Here is a 21198-nt window from a genome sequence, read left to right on the forward strand (position 1 = left end):
AATCCTAGCACTCTGGGAGGCTGAGGTGGGAGGATCACTTGAGCTCAGGAGTTAGAGAACAGCTTGAGCAAGAGCAAGACCCTATCTTTACTAAAAATAGAAAAATTAGCTGGGTATGGTGGTACACACCTGTAGTCCCAGATACTCAGGAGACTGAGGCAGTAGGATCACTTGAGCCCTGGAGTTTGAGGTTGTAGTGAACTATGATGATGCCACTGCACTCTAGCCAGGGTGACAGAGTGAGACTCTGTCCCCCCCCCCCAAAAAAAGAACTTGCTGTGTTTATGAGCCTATGTCTTTATATATTACAACCATGGGTGCTATTAACCTCAGTGTTTTCTGTATATTTCAGACATTAGTCTCTAAACCATGGGGGATTGGAACTTATTGGGTGGCATCCTAGAGGAAGTTCACTCCCACTCAACCATAGTGGGGAAAATCTGGCTGACCATCCTCTTCATCTTCCGAATGCTGGTACTTCGTGTGGCTGCTGAGGGTGTCTGGGATGATGAACAGTCAGCATTTGCCTGCAACACTCAGCAGCCAGGTTGCAGAAATATCTGTTATGATGATGCTTTTCCTATCTCTTTGGTCAGATTCTGGGTTTTACAGATCATTTTTGTATCTTCTCCTTCTCTGGTTTATATGGGCCATGCACTTTATAGGCTCAGGGCCTTTGAGAAAGAGAGGCAGAGGAAAAAGTCACACCTTAGAGCCCAAATGGAGAATCCAGAGCTTGACCTGGAGGAGCAACAAAGGATAGATAGGGAACTGAGGAGGTTAGACGAGCAGAAGAGGATCCATAAAGTCCCTCTGAAAGGATGTCTGCTGCGTACTTATGTCTTACACATCTTGACCAGATCTGTGCTGGAAGTAGGGTTCATGATAGGCCAATATATTCTCTATGGGTTTCAAATGCATCCGCTTTACAAATGCACGCAACCCCCTTGCCCCAATACAGTGGATTGCTTTGTATCCAGGCCCACAGAGAAGACCATCTTCATGCTCTTTATGCATAGCATTGCAGCCATCTCCTTGTTACTCAATATACTGGAAATATTTCATCTGGGCATCAGAAAAATCATGAGGACACTTTATAAGAAATCCAGCAGTGAGGGCATTGAGAATGAAAGGGGCCCTCCTTTTCATGTGAAGAAATATTCAGTGGCCCAGCAGTGTATGATTTGCTCTTCCTTGCCAGAAAGAATCTCTCTCCTTCAAGCAAACAATCAACAGCAAGTCATCCAAGTCAATGTGCCAAAGTCTAAAACCATGTGGCAAATCCCACAGCCCAGGCAACTTGAGGTAGACCCTTCCTGTAGCAAAAAAGACTGGGCTGAGAAGATTCAGCACAGCGGACAGCTCCATGTCCATAGCCCATGTCCCTGGACTGGCAGTTCTAGAATTCAGCACCCAGGACAGCAGCCAGACCAGTCTGCCTTTGGCCTACAGACTGCAATGTCCCAGTCCTGGCTGGGTACAACGACAGCCCCTACAAACTGTCCATCCTATGCAATGGGAACCTGGGAGCAGCCCCAGGACGTGGAGCCCTCAGGTGAGCTTCTCACAGATCTGCACAGTCACTGCAGGGACAGTGATGGCAGCATGAGAGAGAGTGGGGTCTGGATAGACAGATCTCGCCCGGGCAGTCGGAAGGCCAGCTTTCTGTCCAGATTGCTGTCTGAAAAGGGAAAGCTTCACAGCAACTCAGGAAGCTCCAGTTCTCAGAATAGCTCCTGCTTGGACTGTCCACACCGGGAAAACAGCCCCTCGCCTCTGCCTTCAGCCACTGGGCACAGAACGTCAATGGTAAGACAGACAGCCCTACTGATCGTGGAACTATCACAAGAGCTCTGGCCACTTTTTTCCCTTTCCTCTTTCCTGGTGTGTATATGTGTTGAGAGAGAGAGAGATGGATGGAGAGGAAGATTAATTTATGGAGAGATAAATTCATTCATTCAATATATTCAATTAAATTCAGTTCTTAAAGTAAACTTACAGAAAACTTTATACCAATCACTCTTATAAGTGCTGAGCATATACATGGATAAAATACAGTTTCTACCATCAAAGGGCTCAGAGTCTAGATGGAAAAGGTAGACAGGTGAACATGTAAATGTGATCAAGTGTAAGGTGCCATGTTAGCGGGAGTGAGTGGGCAGAGGACAGAGTGGTCAGTTGCATATGGAAGGGTAAGGGAAAGCTTCAAAATTGAAGTTACTTTCAATTGAATCTTGAAAGATGTGGTGAGTTTCTCTAAAACTGAGAGGACTGGGGTATACAGTAGAAGGCCATCCTGCTTGAAGGGGCAGAACAGACAAAGGCTGAGAGGTGTGGCCCAGCAGGGCTGTCTGAGGAGCTGTGTGCTGCTGCTGCACAGGGTGGTAGGAAGGGTGCGGAGGGAGGGGAGGTTGGAGCAGTGGGCGTGGAGGCCTTGTATGGAGGCAGTAGAGAACCGATAGAGGTGGTGAGTGTGGTGGCGCATGCCTGTAGTCCCAGCTATTCAAGAGGCCAAGGTGGGAGGATCTCTTGAGCCCAGGAGTTCGAATCCAGCCTGAGCGACATAGCAAGACCCTGTCTCTAAGAAAATAAAGAACAAGGAGAAACCATAGAGAATGTGGCGCAGAAGAGGGACTGGATAGAGTTGCACTTTAGAAAGTTCTTTCTGTCACAATGTGGAAAGCGGACCAGAGGAGGGGATCATCTGTAACCTTACGTTGCCTTCCTTTCACTACGGAAGGGGGGTGTACACCATTGTTTTAATACTTCTGGCATCTAAAAGTCATATACAAATATTTGGTGATATATTTTACAAAGAAGAAAATCAATATTGTATTGATTTTAATTTTGTTCTCTGAAAGCCACTCTGGGATAAACATTTCCCAGCCATCATAAAACATGATGGATATTTTACTGTGGATTCTTCTCAATTCTGGAACAAAGGATGACACTTGTTTTATCTACTTCTCCCAATAGTCAGCTTTTTTCCATTAAAAAGAAAACTCCCTCAACTTTGGTGGGAGAGCTTCCCAGTTGAGCTCATTTGGTTAAGCTCACACACTTATTTCTTCCTTTGTATCATTCCTTGTGTTAATGATGATTGAATTCCTCTACCCCAGTTTTACATCTCTTATGGGTTTAGAGATGTTACTATTGTTACTGCACCAAAGCCATAACTTATATGGGAATCAACCGATTGGGACTTTTACTAAAATGCTTCCCTTGAACTGAGATATTCATTTCTTGTCAGTGACCAGCCATCTCTCCAGGAGACTATGTTTAGGATCAATGTATGGGTGCTTACAACCCTATGCCAAACTAGAGCAGAGTTCTGAATGCTGGCCACACATTAGTCATCTGGTAGATTTAAAAAACCTTCATGCCTAGGACCCATCCAATTCCAATTAAACCAGAATCTCTGTGGGTGAGATGCAGACATTAATATTTTTAAAACTCCTATGGTTATTGCAATGTGCAGCCAAGGTTGAGAACCATTACTTTAGAATAACTTTGCCAATGGCCACTGCTTCTTAACTGCATTTGCAAAGTGAGCAATGCAAGTTTTACTATTTTCCTTTTCTTGTACCTTATATGCAAGAGGAACCTTTGCATTGGCAGAGAATTGAGGGAGAGACAGCAGTTTTTAGGTGAGACAGACTTTCTTAATCTTCAGCTTATCTTTTGGGAGAGGCCAGCCAAATTAAGAAGTCCAGAGGAAAGGCGATGAAGCTGATGGGCTCTTTCTTTTTTTTTCTCATATGGACTGTATTACATTCACAAATATAAGTAAGAGCCAAAAATAATTTGCACTGAGGACATACATCGCCAACATTTTTATAAATACAGGACATGACAGTCTAATCAGGGATGTTTCACTCTTTGAATGTCATAATTCTTTTTTAAAAAATTGATGAACTTAATTTTTTAGAGTGTTTTTAGGTTCACAGCAAAATAGAATGGGAAGTACAGAGAGTTCCCACATACACCCTGTCACCCCCCACACACAAAGCTCCCCCACTATTGACATCCTGTATCAGAGTGGTATATTTGTTACAACTGATGAATCTACATTGATACATCATTATCACCCAAAGTCCATAGTTTACATTAGGGTTCACTCTTGATGCTGTAAATTCTATGGTTTGGACAAATATATAATGACATGTACCCACCAGTGTAGTATCACACAGAGTAGTTTCAATGTCCTAAAAACCTCTCTGTGCTTCCCCTGTTAATTCCTCCCCTCCCCAAACCCTGGAAACCACTGATCTTTTCTTGACTCCATAGTCTTGCTTTTTCCAGAATATATAGTGGTACATGTCTTCTAGGTTATCAAATTTGTGGACATAGAGTTGTTCATAATATTCCTTTATTATCCTTTTAATGTCCATGAGATCTGTACTGATGTCCCCTTTTTCATTTCTGATATTGGTAACTCGTGTTTTCTCTCTTTTTCCTTAGTTAGCCTGGCTAGAGGATTATTGATTTTCTTGATCTTTTCAAAGAAGCAGCTTTTGATTTTGTTGATATTCCCTATAGATTTCCTATTTCAATTTCATTGATCTCTGCTGTAATTTTCTTTGTTTCTTCTTACTGTGGATTTAATTTGCTCTTCTTTTTTTAGTTTCCTAGGCTTAGATTATTGATTTTAGAGCTTTCTTCTTTTCTAATATATGCTCTCAATGCTTATTCAATTTCCCTCCTATGCACTGCTTTTGCTATATCCCACTAAGTTCAATAAGTTGTGTCATCATTAGCAATTCAAAATGTGCTTTAATTCATTTTGAGGTTTCTTCTTTGACCTATGTGTTACTTAGAAGTGTGTTGTTTAATCTCCAGGTATTTTAGAATTTTCTAGCTATATTTCTGTTACTGATTTCTACTTTAATTCCATTGTGATGTGAGAGGAAGCATTATATGGTTTCTATTCTTTTAAATTTGGTAAAGTGTGTTTTATGATCCATAATGTAGTCTATATTGGTGAGTGTTCCATGTGAACTTGAGAAAAATGTGTATTCTGTTGTTACTGGATGAATTAGTCTGTAGATGTAAATTCTATTGAGTTGATTGATGGTGCTGTCGTGTTCAACTATGTCCTTATTGCTTTTCTGCCTGTTGGATCTGTCAGTTTCTGAGAGAGTGATGTTAAATGCTCCAACTATAATAACGGATTTATCTGTTTCTTCTTGCAGTTCTAGCAGTTTTTACCTCACATATTCTGATGTTCTGTTTTTAGGTGCATACACGTTAAGGATTGTTGTGTCTTCTTGGAATTATTGACCTCTTTATCATTATGCAATGCCCCTCTTTATCCCTAATAATTTTCCTGAAGTTTGTTCTGTCTGAAATTAATATAGCTACTCTTGCCTTCTTTTGATTAGTGTTAGCATGATATATTTTTCCCCATCCTTTTACTTTTAGCTCATGCATGTCTTTATATTTAATTCATGTATTTAGACCATTGATGTTAGAAGTGATTATTGGTATAGTTGCATTAATAGCTACTGCATTTGTTACTGTTTTCTATTTGTTGCCCTTGTTCATTGCTCCTATTTTTGTTTTCCACAACCTTTCTGCCTTTTTTCGTTTTTTTTTTTTTTTTTTGAGACAGAGTCTCACTTTGTTGCCCGGGCTAGAGTGAGTACCATGGCGTCAGCCTGGCTCACAGCAAACTCAAACTCCTGGGCTTAAGCGATCCTACTGCCTCAGCCTCCCGAGTAGCTGGGACTACAGGCATGTGCCACCATGCCCAGCTAATTTTTTTCTATATATATTTTTAGTTGGCCAGATAATTTCTTTCTATTTTTAGTAGAGACGGGGTCTTGCTCAGGTTGGTCTCGAACTCCTGATCTCGAGCAATCCACCCACCTCGGCCTCCCAGAGTGCTAGGATTACAGGCGTGAGCCACCGCGCCCGGCCCTTTTTTGGTTTTAATTGAATGTTCTATATGATTTCATTTTTCTCCTCTCTTAATATATCAATTTTACTTCTTTTAAAACTTTTTTTAGTGGTTGTCCTAGAGTTTGCAACATACATTTACAATAATCCAGGTGTGCTTTCAGATACTATATCATCTTACGGTAGTGTAAGTACCTTTTAATAACAAGATGTTCCTAATGCCTTCCTCCTGTCCCTTGTACCATTCCTGTCATTTGTTTCATGCATATATAAGCTGAAATATGTATATCATGTATGTGTATACATATATTATTCTTAAGAATAAGAAAGATAAAATTTTTATTTTACCTTCACTTATTCTTTATCCAATGCTTTCCCTTTCTTTATGCAGATCTGGGCTCTTGACCTGTATCATTTTCCTTCTCTCTGAAGAACTTCTTTTAACATTTCTTGCAAGTTCATCTACTGACAACAAATTCTTTAATTTTTTTTGTTCTGAGAAAGTCTTTATTTCTCCTTCACTTTTGAAGGATAATTTCACAGAGTACAAAATTCTAGATTGATGGTATTTTCCTCTCAACACTTTAGATATTTTGCTCTACGCTCTTCCTGTTTTCATGGTTTCTGAGAAGTGAAATGTACTTCTTGTCTTTGCTCCTCTGTAGGGAAGGCGTTTTTTCCTCCTGACTTCTTTCAAGATTTTTTCTTTGTCTTTGATTTTCCGAAGTTTGAATATGATATGCCTAAATGTAATGTTCTTTGGTATTTATCCTGTTTGGTGTTTGTTGAGCTTCCTGAATGTGTGATTTGGTGTCTGATATGAAATTGGGGATATTATTAGCATTACTGCTTCAAATATTGCTTCTCTTCTTTTCTCTGTTTCTTTTCCTTCTGGTTTACATGTATGTGAAAACTGTTTTCGTTGCTCTACAGTTCTTGGATGTTCTGTTTTTTTTTTTTTTTTTCCTTCAGTATCATTTCTCTTTGTTTTTCTGTTTTGGACATTTCTGTTGTTATATCCTCAGGCTCAGAGATATTTTTCCTCAACTGTGTCCAGTCTACTAATACAAAGGCATTCTTGATTTTTGTCATAGTGTTTTTGATCTCTAGCATTCCTTTTTGATTCCTTCTTAGAATTTTTATCTCCCTACTTACATTATCTATCTATTCTTGCATATTGCCTACCTTTGCCACTAGAGCCCTTACCATGTTAATCAGGTGTTTTAAATTCCTAGTCTGCTACTTCCAACATCTGTGCCATCAGAACTCTGGTTCTGATGCCTGTTCAGTCTCTTCAAACTGTGTTTTCTTGCCCTCTAGTATGCCTTGTAATTTTTTTTTTTTTTTAAACTGGACATTATGTACGGGTGAAAGGAATCTGGTAAATAGGCCATTAGTGGTGTGGTGGTAAGGTGTGGAGAGAGGGGACAGTCCCATGATTAAGTCTCAATCTTTGGGTGAGCTTATGCCCTGGGCTGTGAATTTCACCAGTATTTCTCAGTTTTTATTTTCCTGTCCTTGACTGGCACAAGATGTCTAGAGGGGGCTGGAGTTGAGTATTTATTTCCCATATCCCATGTGGAAGCCTAGAGCCAGATGGAGTTGGGTATTTCCTTTCGTCGAGATAAGGTAGGTTCTGATAAAACCCCAGAAAGTTAGGGTCTGGTTCAATAGTTTCTCCTGAGGGCAGGCCTTGTTAAGAAGAATGGAATGCACTGGTATATTTTGAAGTGGTTCTTTTTTCCCTCTCCCTACTGGAATCATGAGGGGATTTTTCTCTGATATTCATCATGAGCACATGGTAGAGCTCCAGGAGGTTTAACTCACAAAAGTGTGGGGGCCTCACGTGACTGTCACCCAGGCTGGAGTAATAGCTCACTGTAACCTCAAACTCCTAGACTCAAGCTATCCTCCTGTCTCAGCCTCCTGGGTAGCTAGGACTACAAGCGAGGTGTGTGCCACCAGCCTGGCTAATTTTTACTTTTTTGAGACAGAGTCTCGCTCTGTTGCCTGGACTAGAGTGCTGTGGCATCAGCCTAGCTCACAGCAACCTCAAACTCCTGGGCTCAAGCGATCCTCCTGCCTCAGCCTCCTGAGCAGCTGGGACTACAGGCATGCGCCACCATGACCAGCTAATTTTTTCTATATATTTTTAGTTGTCTAGCCAATTTCTTTCTTTCTTTCTTTCTTTTTTTTTTAAGTAGAGATGGGGTTTCACTCTTGCTCAGGCTGGTCTCAAACTCCTGAGCTCAAATGATCCTCCTGCCTTGGCCTCCCAGAGTGCTAGGATTATAGGCGTGAGCTATTTTTTATTTTTTTGTAGCCAACAGGGTGTCGCTATGTTGCCCAGGCTGTTCTTGAATTCCTGGCCTCAAGAGATCCTCCTGCCTTGGCCTCCTAAAGTGCTGGGATTATAGGTGTAAGCCACTGTGCCTGACCCCCCTGAAGTTTTTAACTCTTAGACTTATCTACACTGAACCTCTACCAATACATCAGTTATAGTTCAGGTTTTCCTACCCTGGGACTGGTTCCTGCTCATGGATTTCTGCTCCGGGAAGTCATAATTCTCGGTATCTGCCTGTCTCTCTACTTTTATGGGCAGTGGTTTGCCCTGTGACCTCCCCTCTCTGAAAGATCTAAGAAAAATTGTTGGCTTTTCAGGTTTTTCAGCTTTTTACTTGTTGTTAGGACAGAGTGGTGACTTCTAAGCTCTTTACATGCCAGACCAGAACGCTCTTTCTTATTTCATTTTCCTCTTTCTTCTCTGTTATTAATTTTATGTTTTTAGGAATTATAAATAATACCTTTCACCACAGAGCTTTCCTACTGATGGTCACCCTTTCCCAAGGCTTTTACCCAGTTGACAGGCCACTTTACTCGCCAAATGATGGGAAGACATGGGAACTGAGGCCACAGCTGTCACCTCCAGCAAACTGTGGTTGACACATGTGCTTCTTGCAAACAGCAGATCTTTCATCAAACAAAGGATTATGATCACCCACTTTTGATATATGGATTGTAAATTGATTCTTATGCTGTGTTAGGTGCAAGATGGCAGAATTTCTAGGACTCAATCACATAAATTCTGATTTCAGCAGCTATTTCACAGTGAAATGACTCCTGGTAGGATCACAGTTGCTTTGCCACGTATGATGTGTCCCCTTACAGAGAATTGTCCTTGAAAGAAATCCTTTGTGTTTCAGAAGCTCAGAAAGTTACCTGACAGAGCCATGATTTTATATTCCCATTTTCCTTGATGCCACCCACACACCACAATTTCTTCAAGTCCAAACTTTTTGACTACTGAGCAAATTTCTTTTAAGGCTGGTTCTTGGAGGACAAACTTAACTGGGCATGCAGAGCAGACTTTCAGTCTGGCTGAGTGAGCTTGGGGAGGAAGGCCAGCTGGGTCTTAGGAACTCACGCCGCCCTTTGTACTGTGAACATCCTCATCAGTGAATGTCTGCACCTGTTAAGGATGTTGTGGGGCAGTAATTCTTGTGTCCAATTTCCCATCAAATCACCAGGGGAGCTTTGAAACGTGCCTTCGTAAGAATCTCTGGAGATGGAATCTAGGCACCAGTATTTTGTAAAGCTTCCAGGTGATTCCAGTTTGAAACTCGAGTTCAGAACTGTGGCTGTAGAGGAAGGAGATTTTGGCACTAGGAGGAAGGTTGCCCTGTGAACTCTTCCAATCTTTTGGGACATTAGAGAGAAGGAGAATGCACTAAGACTTGCTCCTGGAAAAACAGAGAAACAGTCTTTCCTTCTGTCTTATAGCATCTAATCTGTATTTCCTAGCCCAAAACTCTAAAGAAACTCATACCCCTAATACTTGTCTTGTGCAAATGTGTTTAAATTATAGGAATTCAAGCAACACAGAAATAAGTAGACCAAAAATGAAAATTTTCTCTTATTTTTGTCTTTTCACAGCTCCTAAATCTATTCTCTTTTCATTCATTAATTCATTCGCAAACCCATTATATATTATATATGCACACACTTTTAAAATATATATATATATATTTTTTGAGACAGGGTCTCACTCTATCACTCAGGCTGTAGTGCAGTTGCATGATCATAGCTCACTGCAGCCTCAAACTTTCTGGGCTCAAGAGATCCTCTGGCCTCAGCCCCCAGAGTAGCTAAGACTACAGGTGTGTGCCCCTGCACCTGGCTAATTTATTTTTATTTTTGTAGCGATTAGGTCTCTCTGTTTCCCAGGCTGGTCTCAAACTCCTGACCTCAAGCGATCCTCCTGCCTTGACCTCCCAAAGTGCTGGGATTACAGGAGTCAGCCACTGTTCGCGGCCAATCCAGTATATTTTGGATGCCTACTAGGTACCAGGCACTGTTCTAGGTGCTGGGATACAACAGTAAACAGGGCAACAAAGTGTTCTCATGGTAAAGAAAGATAAACAAATATTCAAAACAACTTCAGATAGTTTAGGTGCTAGAAGAAGATAACACAGTGAGGTGGCAAAGGGACACTGGGAAGTAGATGTTACTACTTTAGATGAGGTCTTCAGGGGTAGGCTCTTGAAAAGGTGAGATTCGAAGGAGCCAGTGTGCCAAGGTCCTTAGCTCTTTGAAGCTTCAGAAGGAGAGGGCTCTTGTGGCCATAATCAAGATGGGGAGCGGTGGGGGTGAGGCTGGAATGGGCAGGGACCTGACATGAAGGGCCTTATAGACCATGAGTAGGAATTTCGGTTGGATGGCACACGGGTAGGCATGGTCTGATACACATGTTTAAAAAGAATCACTGTTCCTGAGAATCTATTGTGGGGTAAGAGTAGAATCAGGAAGACCAGGTAGGAGGCTTGTGTAGTGGTCCAGTGAGACACCAGGGTGGCTCAGATCAGGGGTACCACTGTTAATGATTTGGAAGAACAACTGTTTTTCTTCTTATTTATTGTTTTTCAAACTAAATTAATACATGCTCATCTAACAATATAAAAGAACATAGAGTAAAATGTGAACCCTACCATGGGAAAGTTCATCTCCTGTTCTCGCCTGGACTCAACTCCTATTTTCTTCCCCCAGGGCAACCTCTGTGAACAGCATGGCTGTGCCCTGTCTTCCTCAATGCCTTCATAATCGATCTTTGAGAACAAATATATGTCCACACATATTGTTCGTTTTTTAACATACAAGTGTGATCATACTCCGAGATGTCTCTGCAATTTGCTTTTGCTCACTTGATGATATGTCTCAGGGATCTTTCTTTGTTGGCACCTAGAGCTGCCTCTGTCTTATATCAGCTCATACTTTCCCATGGTATGGATGAACCATAAGATACTTACTTGATGGCCACTTAGTATATTTCTAGTTTTTTTCTATTACAAACAATGTTGCAGTGAGTGTCTCATGCATATAGAAGGTGCATTGTTGGTTTTAACAAGCATGCACATTTTATGTTTTGATGTTGCCAGTTGTTGGTCTGGGAGGGCTATTCCAATATATCTTCTTACCATTACAGTAGCACCCATTTCCCTACACTCTTGCCAACAGCAGACATTATCTTATTCCGCTCATCTGATGAACTAAAAGTATTTCTCTTTGCTTCAATTTACATTTCTGTGATTACTACTAAGGTTGTTCATATGTTTATTTGCCATCTGTATTTCTACTGTGAATCATCCTTGCTTATTTTGCTGTTGGAATATTTGTCTCTCTTCTGATTTGTAGGAGCTCTTATATGGTATTATATTAATCCCTTATCTGGCTGGGCACGGAGGCTCACACCTGTAATCCTAGCACTCTGGGAGGCGAACATGGGAGGATCGCTTGAGGTCAGGAGTTTGAGACCAGCCTGGGCAAGAATGAGACCCCATCTCTATTAAAAACAAAAAAATTAGCTGGGTGTGGTGGTGCGTGCTTGTAGTCCCAGCTTCTCAGAAGGCTGAGGCAGGAGGATTGCTTGAACTCAGGCATTTGAGGTTGCTGTGTGCAATCCCTTGTCTATGTAGACATTAAAAGATTTTCTCCCAGTCTCCTGGTCTTTTATCCTTGCTTATGGTATCTAAAGATTTCTCTTTGACTTGTAGGTTCTGTCTCATTTGAGAAGGTATTTTTTTGACTCAACATTATTAACAAAGGTTATTAGGTAGATATTTGGAGGGTGGATTGTTATAATTTATTGAACCTTTTGGCTAAGTTTTACACAATTTATCAATTACCAAAGAATCTAAAGAAGAGGAGGAAGGACACCCACTTTACTAAGGGCCTGATCGTGCCTGTACAGACTATGGACCTCCTCTGTGTAACCCTGTGTGAACCCCCATTTTACAGATAAGGAAGGAGGTGACTTGTCCAAAGTCTCACAATTCGGTTGTGTTAGTACTTGTTGGATGCATAGATGACCTGAAATTTTATCCCCGGCTGTCTGACTCAACCCAAGCTTCTTTTCCTACACTCCTGCTTTCCCTGCACATGGCAGCCTGAGTTGAGCATATTTTCAGGATCAGAGATAGATTACTACAAAATGGAACATTCTACATTTGAACCAATTTTCCCCTTCCACATCATGCGAAACAAAAAAATATGGCTAATTGTAGCAGGGACTAAGAAGATGCTTATGAAAAGTTTGACCTTTTGGTTCTAGGCCTGGATTTTGGGCAAAACAACAACAACAGGAGAAGGAGGAAGAGGAGGAGCTGGTAGGTAGGATTCAGATCTTTCACAGTAACACTGTCAAGCAACAGGACATCTTACAAGGATGTTCATCTGTGGGGAAACAGGGAGAATTGGTCCCTGGTTTTGTTTGGATCCCTGATATTGGTGACATACATAGAGCCCCAGGTGGGTGGGCAGAGCTGACTTTTACAACCCCTCTGAGTCTATTTTGTTTGTTTTTTGGTTCCCATCTCTTTTAGAACATGCTTCTAGAACTTTCATCTATTATGAAAAAATAATGCACCAGGAGCAGTGGGTAACTGCAGGAGGAAAGTTGTACCTTTGCCAGCTCAAACTGCAGGAAGAACTTGGGGACCCACAGGCTCCACAGAGACAACCGCCAGGTAATGGGCTGTGAACAGTGTGCTCCCAGCCTGGGCTCACCTCCGCAGGAGACCCTTCTCTTATGGGGCTGGGGTCAGCCTCTGACTGCCCCACCCAGCCACACTGCCTGAGGCAGGTCCAATGCACATGCAGGGAGGAACTGTGCATCACCAGAGACTATCTTGGGGCTGCTGCTGCCCCAGCTCCGCAGGGGCAGCAACAGTAGCAGTTGGCCCCTTAAACATGGGTCCAGAGCAGGCCGGGAGCTTTGCACTCAGCCTGGACTCAAACATGCTCCTGTCTGTAAAGAAGAGGTTGATGAGAAGCTTTTCCATTCTCTTTCTCTCATCAGTTCATCTCTTGGGGCTGAACCAGTTGGATTTTTAGTGCGTAAATGCCATGGAAATAAAATATTGATTACAACACTGGCAAACACTCACATGATTTTACTGTATCCATCTGGGGTCATTCATCATGAGTGGTGATGCCAAGATTGTGGCCCAACAGGTGCTTCCTGGGGAGTGGTAGAAGCCAGCACCTCTTCCTCACCCTCTCCACTCGCCCAGTGGTCCCAAGCCATCCCGGAGAGGTACATCAAAAGCACTTGGCAACAACCTCTGTGGAAAGTAGAATGGAGATACATCAAAGAGCTAAAAGTAGAATAACCATTTGACCCAGCAATCCCACTACTGGGTATCTACCCAAAGGAAAAAAAGACATTCTATAAAAAAGACATATGAATTCAAATGTTTATAACAGCACAATTCACAACTGCAAAGATGTGGAAACAACCCAAGTCCCCATCAATACATGAGTGGATTAATAAAATGTGGTATATGTATACCATGGGGTATTACTCAGCCATAAAAAAAATGAACTACCTCTTGTATTATTCTGGATGGAGCTGGAGCCCATTTTTCTAAGTGAAGTATCACAAGAATGGAAAAACAAACACCACATGTACTTACTATTAAATTGGTATTAACTGATAAACACTTATGTGCACATACAGTAGTAACATTCATTGGGTGTTGGGCAGGTGGGGGGGGGGAAGGGATGGGTAAATTCACACCGAAGGGGTGCAGTGTGCACTTTCTGGAGGATGGGCACGCTTGTAGCTCTGATTCAGGCAGTGCAAAGGCAGTATATGTAACCAAAGTGTTTGTACCCCCATAATGTTCTGAAGAAAAAAAGCATTGGTACCCCTGTAATACTTTGAGATTTAAAAAAAAGCCCTTCCATTTGTTAGGGCACAGAGAGATGGGATGGCCATGTGCTGTGTACTAAGTAGCCAACTGTGAGGCTGCTTGGCTGATTCTTGCTTGTTCTGAGTTCTGAGAGCTAGAAATGTGGGCTCAATTCCCATGAAAGGAGCCACTTAGCTCCTCCATCCTCCATCCCACGGCCAGTGGCTCACACCTGTAATCCCAGCACATGGGGAGGCTGAGGTGGGAGGACCACTTGAGGCCAGGAGTTTGAGACCAGCCTGGGCAACACAGTGAGACCCTGTCTCTACAAAAATAAAAAAAAACTTAGCTGAGTGCAGTGGCACGGGCCTATAGTCTCAGTTACTCTGGAGGCTGAGGGAGGAGGATCGCTTGAGCTCAGGAGTTGGAGGCTGCAGTGAGCTCTGATGAAGCCACTGTGCTCCAGCCTGGGCAACAGAGTGAGACCCTGCCTCAAAAACAAAAAAGTAAAGTCAAGTACAGTCTTGCTAATGCATCCCAATTGAGGGGATGGGGTGGCGGGTTGGAGAAGAGTGAAAAATTCTAAAACTATTTCAAAGAACAACTCAGTTATTTCCAAATACACAAAACAAAAGTGCTGGCAGGGCTTCTGGAGATCGTAAGGCATATATTAGAGCTGTAGAGGGAATCAGCCCTCACTGCACCCAGAAGCAGATACGATTCGCTCATACGGAGCACATGCAAAGCAGGAGAGAGACTGGCTGCCGTTCATCTGGGCTGGACAGTGCGTGAACGCTTCCCCTTGTGCAGGACGCAAAGACTGCTGAGGTTTATTCTGTTTCAAACCATGACTGTCATACCTGCCACAAAAGCAAGTGTCAGGGTTGAAGATGCAAATGACCAACAGTTCTAAATTACCAGGTTTTCCTATAGAAAAATTTGAGATTTTGACCCACCTGTTTTTTCCAGAATGGATTGAATAACTTCATGTCTTCAGGTAAAGGTAATCTACCTCTTGCACCAAAAATGTTATGACTGTGATGTTTTCAGAAAACATTTGCAAAACCCTTTAAATGCTCCCTGGGAAGCCCTCCTTGACTCAGTAGGTGCCCTTGGAGACTCACTGGAGGGAGCAGAATTCAGCAGCTTTTAATTTCAGTTTTCCCATCTGGTGGATGGGATAAGGCCTGACCCCTTGCACTTCTTGAAACATGGATCTCGGCAGCACAGCACTGCCCTGCACAGTCAGTACTCACAGGCTCCCGGCAGCCCAGTCAGGCTGCTCCTGCTCTGCTCTGGGGGTCTCTCCCACCTCAGAGCTCTGGTCCAGCACTACTCCTGGCCGTTGGTTTGCCCACCATTCACTATCCCCTTTTCCCTTTACATCAAAATCTGATACAATCAAATACACTTTTTTAAGTGTATATTTTGGTCAATGATGAACTGCAAATATGACAGTAGTCCCATCAGATTATAATGCCATATTTTTACTGTACCTTTTCTATGTTTAGATACACTAATACTTACCATTGTATTACAATTTCTTACAGTATTCCGTACAGTAACATGCGGTATGTTTGTAGCTAAGGAGCAATAGGCTATATCATATAGCCTAAGTGTGTTGTAGGTATAATACCATCTGGGTTTGTGTAAGTACTTTATGATGTTTGCACAAGAACAAAATTGCCTAAGATGCATTTCTCAGAATGTATCCCTGTCATTAAGTGACACATGACTGTACTTACTCCCCAACCATAATCCTAAACTCTCCCTGCAGCTCACTGCATCTTGGTGTCGGTTTAATGCCTTTTTCTTCACTTACTTTCATTTTTTAAAAATTAAATCTTTTATTTTGATATAATTGTGGATCACATGCAGTTGCAAGAAACAATAAGCTTCAGTCAGTTTTCCCCAATGGTAACATTTTGCATAGTAATAGTACAGTGTCAAAATCAAGCTATTGGGTTTAATGCCTTTTGTCTACTCTCAAAGGCACTAGGGATTTTTTAAATTCAGAATTTAGGAATCACATTAGCATTATCAAGTTTTTAAGATTTCTAATCAGATTAATCAGGTAGCAGGCAAGGGTACAAACTAGAGGAAGAGAAATAGCCCCTTTGGGAAAAAAGATTTCCTGAGGCTTCCTGCCCTACCATCTGGAACACAGGGATCAGAGGCAGAGAAAATCAGTTTACAATGCATAATGATATGTCTTTATTTCGTCAACAGAAATGGTGTCTAGACAAAATTCATTTAACACTAGCAATTCAATTGAGTGAAAATTTTTTTGCACAATAGTGTATTTACAATGAGTAAATGAAGTTTAAATTCATTAGTTCATAGCAATGTTTTTTTTTCCCCAAAAGGTAAAAATTCTTAGTTACAGAGAATAAGCATCAACAGCCTTTCCTTTTTACAATAAAAACCACAAGAAAAACCACAATCACTTAGAAAAAAAATAAGGACAAGCCTAAGAACTAGTACAATAAAATGATGCATTGAATTAAGTTACATTAATCGCATAGAATCTGTGTAAAAAGTATGTAGAAAAACACCTGATGTAACCTGTTACAGTCGTTGACCAGTTATGAGAGGTACAGAGGGTTATACAGGTAGATATGTGTGAAAACTGTCCGTATTGTTCGACCTGGGGAGGAAGAGAAGAGGGGATGCAGCCCCTTGCATACACTGAGAAGACCCTGTTTTGAATATGGCCTCTGGAGTTTGTAAGGCATATATTAGAGGTGCACTTGCATCAGACTGGTTCTGGAACAAATTCTCACAGGCCCTCGGCCTCACAAGCAAAGGTGGTGCTTGCCTTGCATGGCTCCCTGTGTCTAACAAGCACCTGAAGCTCCCAAATGCACATGGAATCTTCCTGATTACTCACCAGAGGTGCCACGTCTTCGATGTTAGAGCACGAACGGGCATCCCAGCATTCGCACACGCAAAACACAGTTAGGACTCAAGTGGAGGTCCCCCTCTGTTTCCAGACATGTTTTGGTAGACGACTCAGCATCAATCTGTAGGCAAACCCCTCTTTGTCCAAGTCCCTTCACTCTTTCCCAATATACATGTCTGATTATCCCCACGGGAGCATTTGGCACTGAATTCGAGTCTACCTGAAACGAATGGTCTTTGTGCACTTCTGCTTCTAAGAAGGGCCAGTGTTTTTATCTGAGGTCAATAAACTGGAATGAAAATGAAAGTCAGAGTTGTTTATCCACTGCTTGATAGCAAAATGCATACACCATGTCACAACATAAATCAGAGCTATGAAAGTTGGCCTCTGCAACCAAGTGGGAATTCTTCACAAAATGGCAGCATCATTTTCCTATTACAATTAAAATGCACTGATAATCATTTGATATAAATACTATCTCCCAGGATGGAGTGTAGGAAAATACTATAAACTTACTTTTCTTTGCAAGTAATGTTTTTGCACCGTCTGTTGAATAACTTATCCTTAATCTGCCACAATAAGTCTTTTCTATGTACAAATACTATCTGCACACACTATTTGTGTACAAATAAATTCTATTCTACAGCATCAGTCTTTGATGCTTGGGTCATGAGATGGCTCGGGCAGTATTATAAACATACACTTTGAACACAGAATGCCTCCATGAACACAGACTTCCTGTGTGAATACCAACCCCACACAGGGCATTGTATTGTGGACTGACTCGCCAGAAATTGAACTTAACAAAATCCTCAATTTGGGGAAGAGACACTAACTCATGATACAGTGAATAGCTTTATTTATTTATTTTTTTAAATCTTGTTTTTCTATTCTATTTACAGTGATTTGAGGACCAAACTTGATTCTTGCTCTCTTGTCGATCTGACAACTCCTACACTGTGACAGTGGAGCAGTTTGAAGTCAGCTCCTAGTTTAATAGGGCATAATGTATAGACATAGGTAGCCAAAGGGGGATTTGAGAAACTTTGCAGGCGGCTTTTACTCATTTTAAGAGGATTATGCTACTCCATAAGATCTAGAGCAGCCTCCTGGGACAGGATTTTTCAGTTTCTTAAAAGGCTTATCATATTCAAACGTTTGTTTCTTCTTTTTCTTCTTTAATAGCAACCATAAAATATTTAAAGCGAAAGTGTGGGTTTAGGCCTCTTGACAACAGCATCAAACTTCACATTGTGCACACGTAACTTTCGCCAGTCCTCTCACGCAGTCCTGCGGCTGGTCCCGGGCTCCTTTTGAAGGAGCAGTGGCAGTTGGCATACTGATCGCTAGCCTTTTTTTATTTCCTTGGAAAAGCAATACAAGGATTACATCCAAAATTATAGTGCATCTTAAAAGCAGCATACCTTTAGAAAGACAGTTAATAAATTACTTGTACAACATACAAAATAACGTTTTCTACTGCAGCATCACCTCTGACGCCTGAGTCATTGTTAGGGAACTCAGAAGAGAAGTAGCAGGATGGCCTAGTAATTTTGCCAGCTTTTTTTTCTTTTTTTTAAAGTTTTTGTAACTGTTTTGTTCCAGAATCAGTATGTAATGAAGTTCAATTTTATTCAAGGCACCCCCAGATAACGCAGAGAAACAAACACATATAGCAAAGCACTCACCTGCCCAAAGCCTGACCAATTTGGATGAAGGGAGGTTGTCTGGAGAAACAAGTAAGATCAAGGCAGATCCCAGGGGAGGGCTAGACTTAGGTGGGATGCTAGTTAGTCTCAGGGTCACCTCCACCGGCTCTGCCTCAGCAACCATTCCTACCCCAGCCATTCGGAGATCCCAGCAGGCTGTCACCGGATCCTCCTAAACAGCCCATGGTGGGAGGAGGGTCCTTAAAGACACAGTTAAATGTCACCAAATTGGACAAACACTATTCCTTGCTGTTCACTTGCTTTTCATGTTCATAAAAGGCATGGGGTTGACTAAGGGATCTCAGGGAAAGGAGACAGGCTGGGTTTTAAATTCCACTTGAGGCAATTTGGATTCTGGTCCCCAGCGAATCTTCCTTTCGAATCAACCCAGAAATAATTTTGACAAGCACATAGTTCAGAACAGAGAAAGACACACACGTCACACGAACAACTGCACAAAGCCAGTCACTGTTCACGGTGGATAATGAATGAAATAACTTGATAAAAATCCCTAAGAAAGAGAAAGACAGTTTTTAGAGCATTGTGTTTAACCAGTTCCTATGGCAGGGGTTGGTGGGAGGAGGAGGGAGTTAGGGGAGAAATAAAGAGACTCCACCCCTCCCGGAAATGGTTGCCACACAGGTCTGGGCTGGGAACCACAGAAGCCTGGGGAAACAGGTGGAATGTGGTCAAGACTACCAGTTGCACGTGAGTTGTCACCAGGGTAAATCATGCCAGGAAGCTGGTTTGGACCTGGTTATGATATGAGCAGAAAACATTCCTTTTTTAAAAGAAGAGGTCACTTAAAAAGGCAACAAGAGAGTTAAAAAACAAAATACTGTCCGCTGACTCCTCCACCATAACACATACCTGTGAAGTATCACGTGGCTCACATTGAGTTTAAATTCTAGCTGTCACCAGTTTTCTACAAAGGCAAATTCATGGTGAAGCACAGAACTGTTCTACTAGGCCAAGAAATTCCAACAACCATAACAAAAACAGTAGCTCCAACACAGAGCTTTATCAAAATCTGTCTCACACACACATACATACACACATGAGAGAAAACAAAAACCCAGAGGCAGGTTTTAAAAGGGAGCCATTTTAAAAGAAAAGCCTTTTTTTTTTATCCTACTGCATGAACCAACAAATTTCTGGCATTCATACATATTTAAACATTTAGCGCTAATATTTGTACAGAAAAAAGTTAATAATACTAAAACATATGTTACTATGATTTCACTTTTTGCCTACATCATATACTAATTTCCCCTTTTACATGCAGCTTTAATATTGTCCAAACAATGGCACAAATAAAGAAACAAAGTCAACCATCTATTCCCCACTGCCCACCACCCCATCCCCACATCAAACCGCTCAGGACTCTCTTCCCCAGCCAGGCTGGAGTGGCCCTCAGCACTGCCACCGAGGGAGGCCTAGGACCATCGGAGGGAGGGAGCTGATTCCTCCTCCTTTGGGGCATACCTTCCTGTAAACGTGCCCGGGGGCCAGCGCGCCCCCAGAGCCAAGGGAAGCTGCTCTCTCTGGGTTGCAAGTCAACCAGTTTTGCAGCAAGAGAAGAAAATTATCATCAGGTGAGGGGAGGGTATGTGTGTGACTGGGGAAGGAAACAGGGAGGGCTCCTGGTGACATCTCGTCCAAAGCCTCAGAGTGAAGTCTGCCTTCAGACAAGAGACCGGCAGAAGAACCTCAGAATACAACTCAAAGCATTTGGAGAAGGAAAGGAGAAAGAAATGTGTCAGTCTGGAGAAGGGATGGATCTCAGGCTCGAGTCTGCCGTGCTCTCTCCTACGCTGGGTGAGCTGCATCAACCCGGGCACTGCCCCTTAAGGGCAGGACCCTTGGTGCTGCAATTCAAATCCCCCTCAGGCGAGATGTCCTAGGAGGCCGATCCTGGGTAGGAAGGCAGGGTGGCTGGCCAGCTGGCTCCTTCAGAGGAGAAGGTTCTACTGCACAACACTTCCAAGAGCAGGCTGAGGCCTGATGAAGTGTTGAAATGAATGGGACTTACTCCCTGGGTGAGAAAACAGTTCCAACTGGATTGCTAGGAGCCAATGCCTGCTGAGCTCTGGTCTAAAAGCATGGATTCCTGCTGTTTTGATGGACTTTTGAGTGAGATGTCCAAACTCTCCCCACTTAGGAATCTGAACATCCAGCATCAACTCTGAATTCTCTATCTGCATCTAAACTTTGCTTAGGGAAAGGTGGGGAGGAGGTGAAATATAAAAATATTCAAGCAGATTATTGTCTACACATCCTAGGATGAATTCATTATTTGGCAAGATTGTTTTTCCTACATAATTATCACCTGAGTGCTTTTTAATTAGCTAAAATGTTTTACTTTTTAACTAAAAGCAAAGAATATACAGTATACTTGAGTTATACTGAAGTTACAACTTCATTTAAGAAAATAGGTTTGACCCAAAACTCAGTGCAAGTGGCAAAGTTGACCATTACTGTACAGTATCTGCAAGGAAAAAAA

The 21198-nt window shown here is 42.1% G+C and overlaps 1 protein-coding gene across 1 annotated transcript; it reads left to right on the forward strand.

Annotated features, from left to right (window-relative positions):
* The first annotated feature begins 369 nt into the window (after positions 1 to 369).
* GJA10 (gap junction protein alpha 10) lies at positions 370 to 1988 on the forward strand. The gene is given in 2 exon segments (XM_045542279.1): positions 370 to 1855; positions 1858 to 1988. Coding segments are annotated over 2 exon segments (1617 nt in total).
* The last annotated feature ends 19210 nt before the right edge of the window (positions 1989 to 21198 follow it).

Source organism: Lemur catta, chromosome 2 (assembly GCF_020740605.2).
Source record: "Lemur catta isolate mLemCat1 chromosome 2, mLemCat1.pri, whole genome shotgun sequence".
Taxonomy (NCBI): domain Eukaryota; kingdom Metazoa; phylum Chordata; class Mammalia; order Primates; family Lemuridae; genus Lemur; species Lemur catta.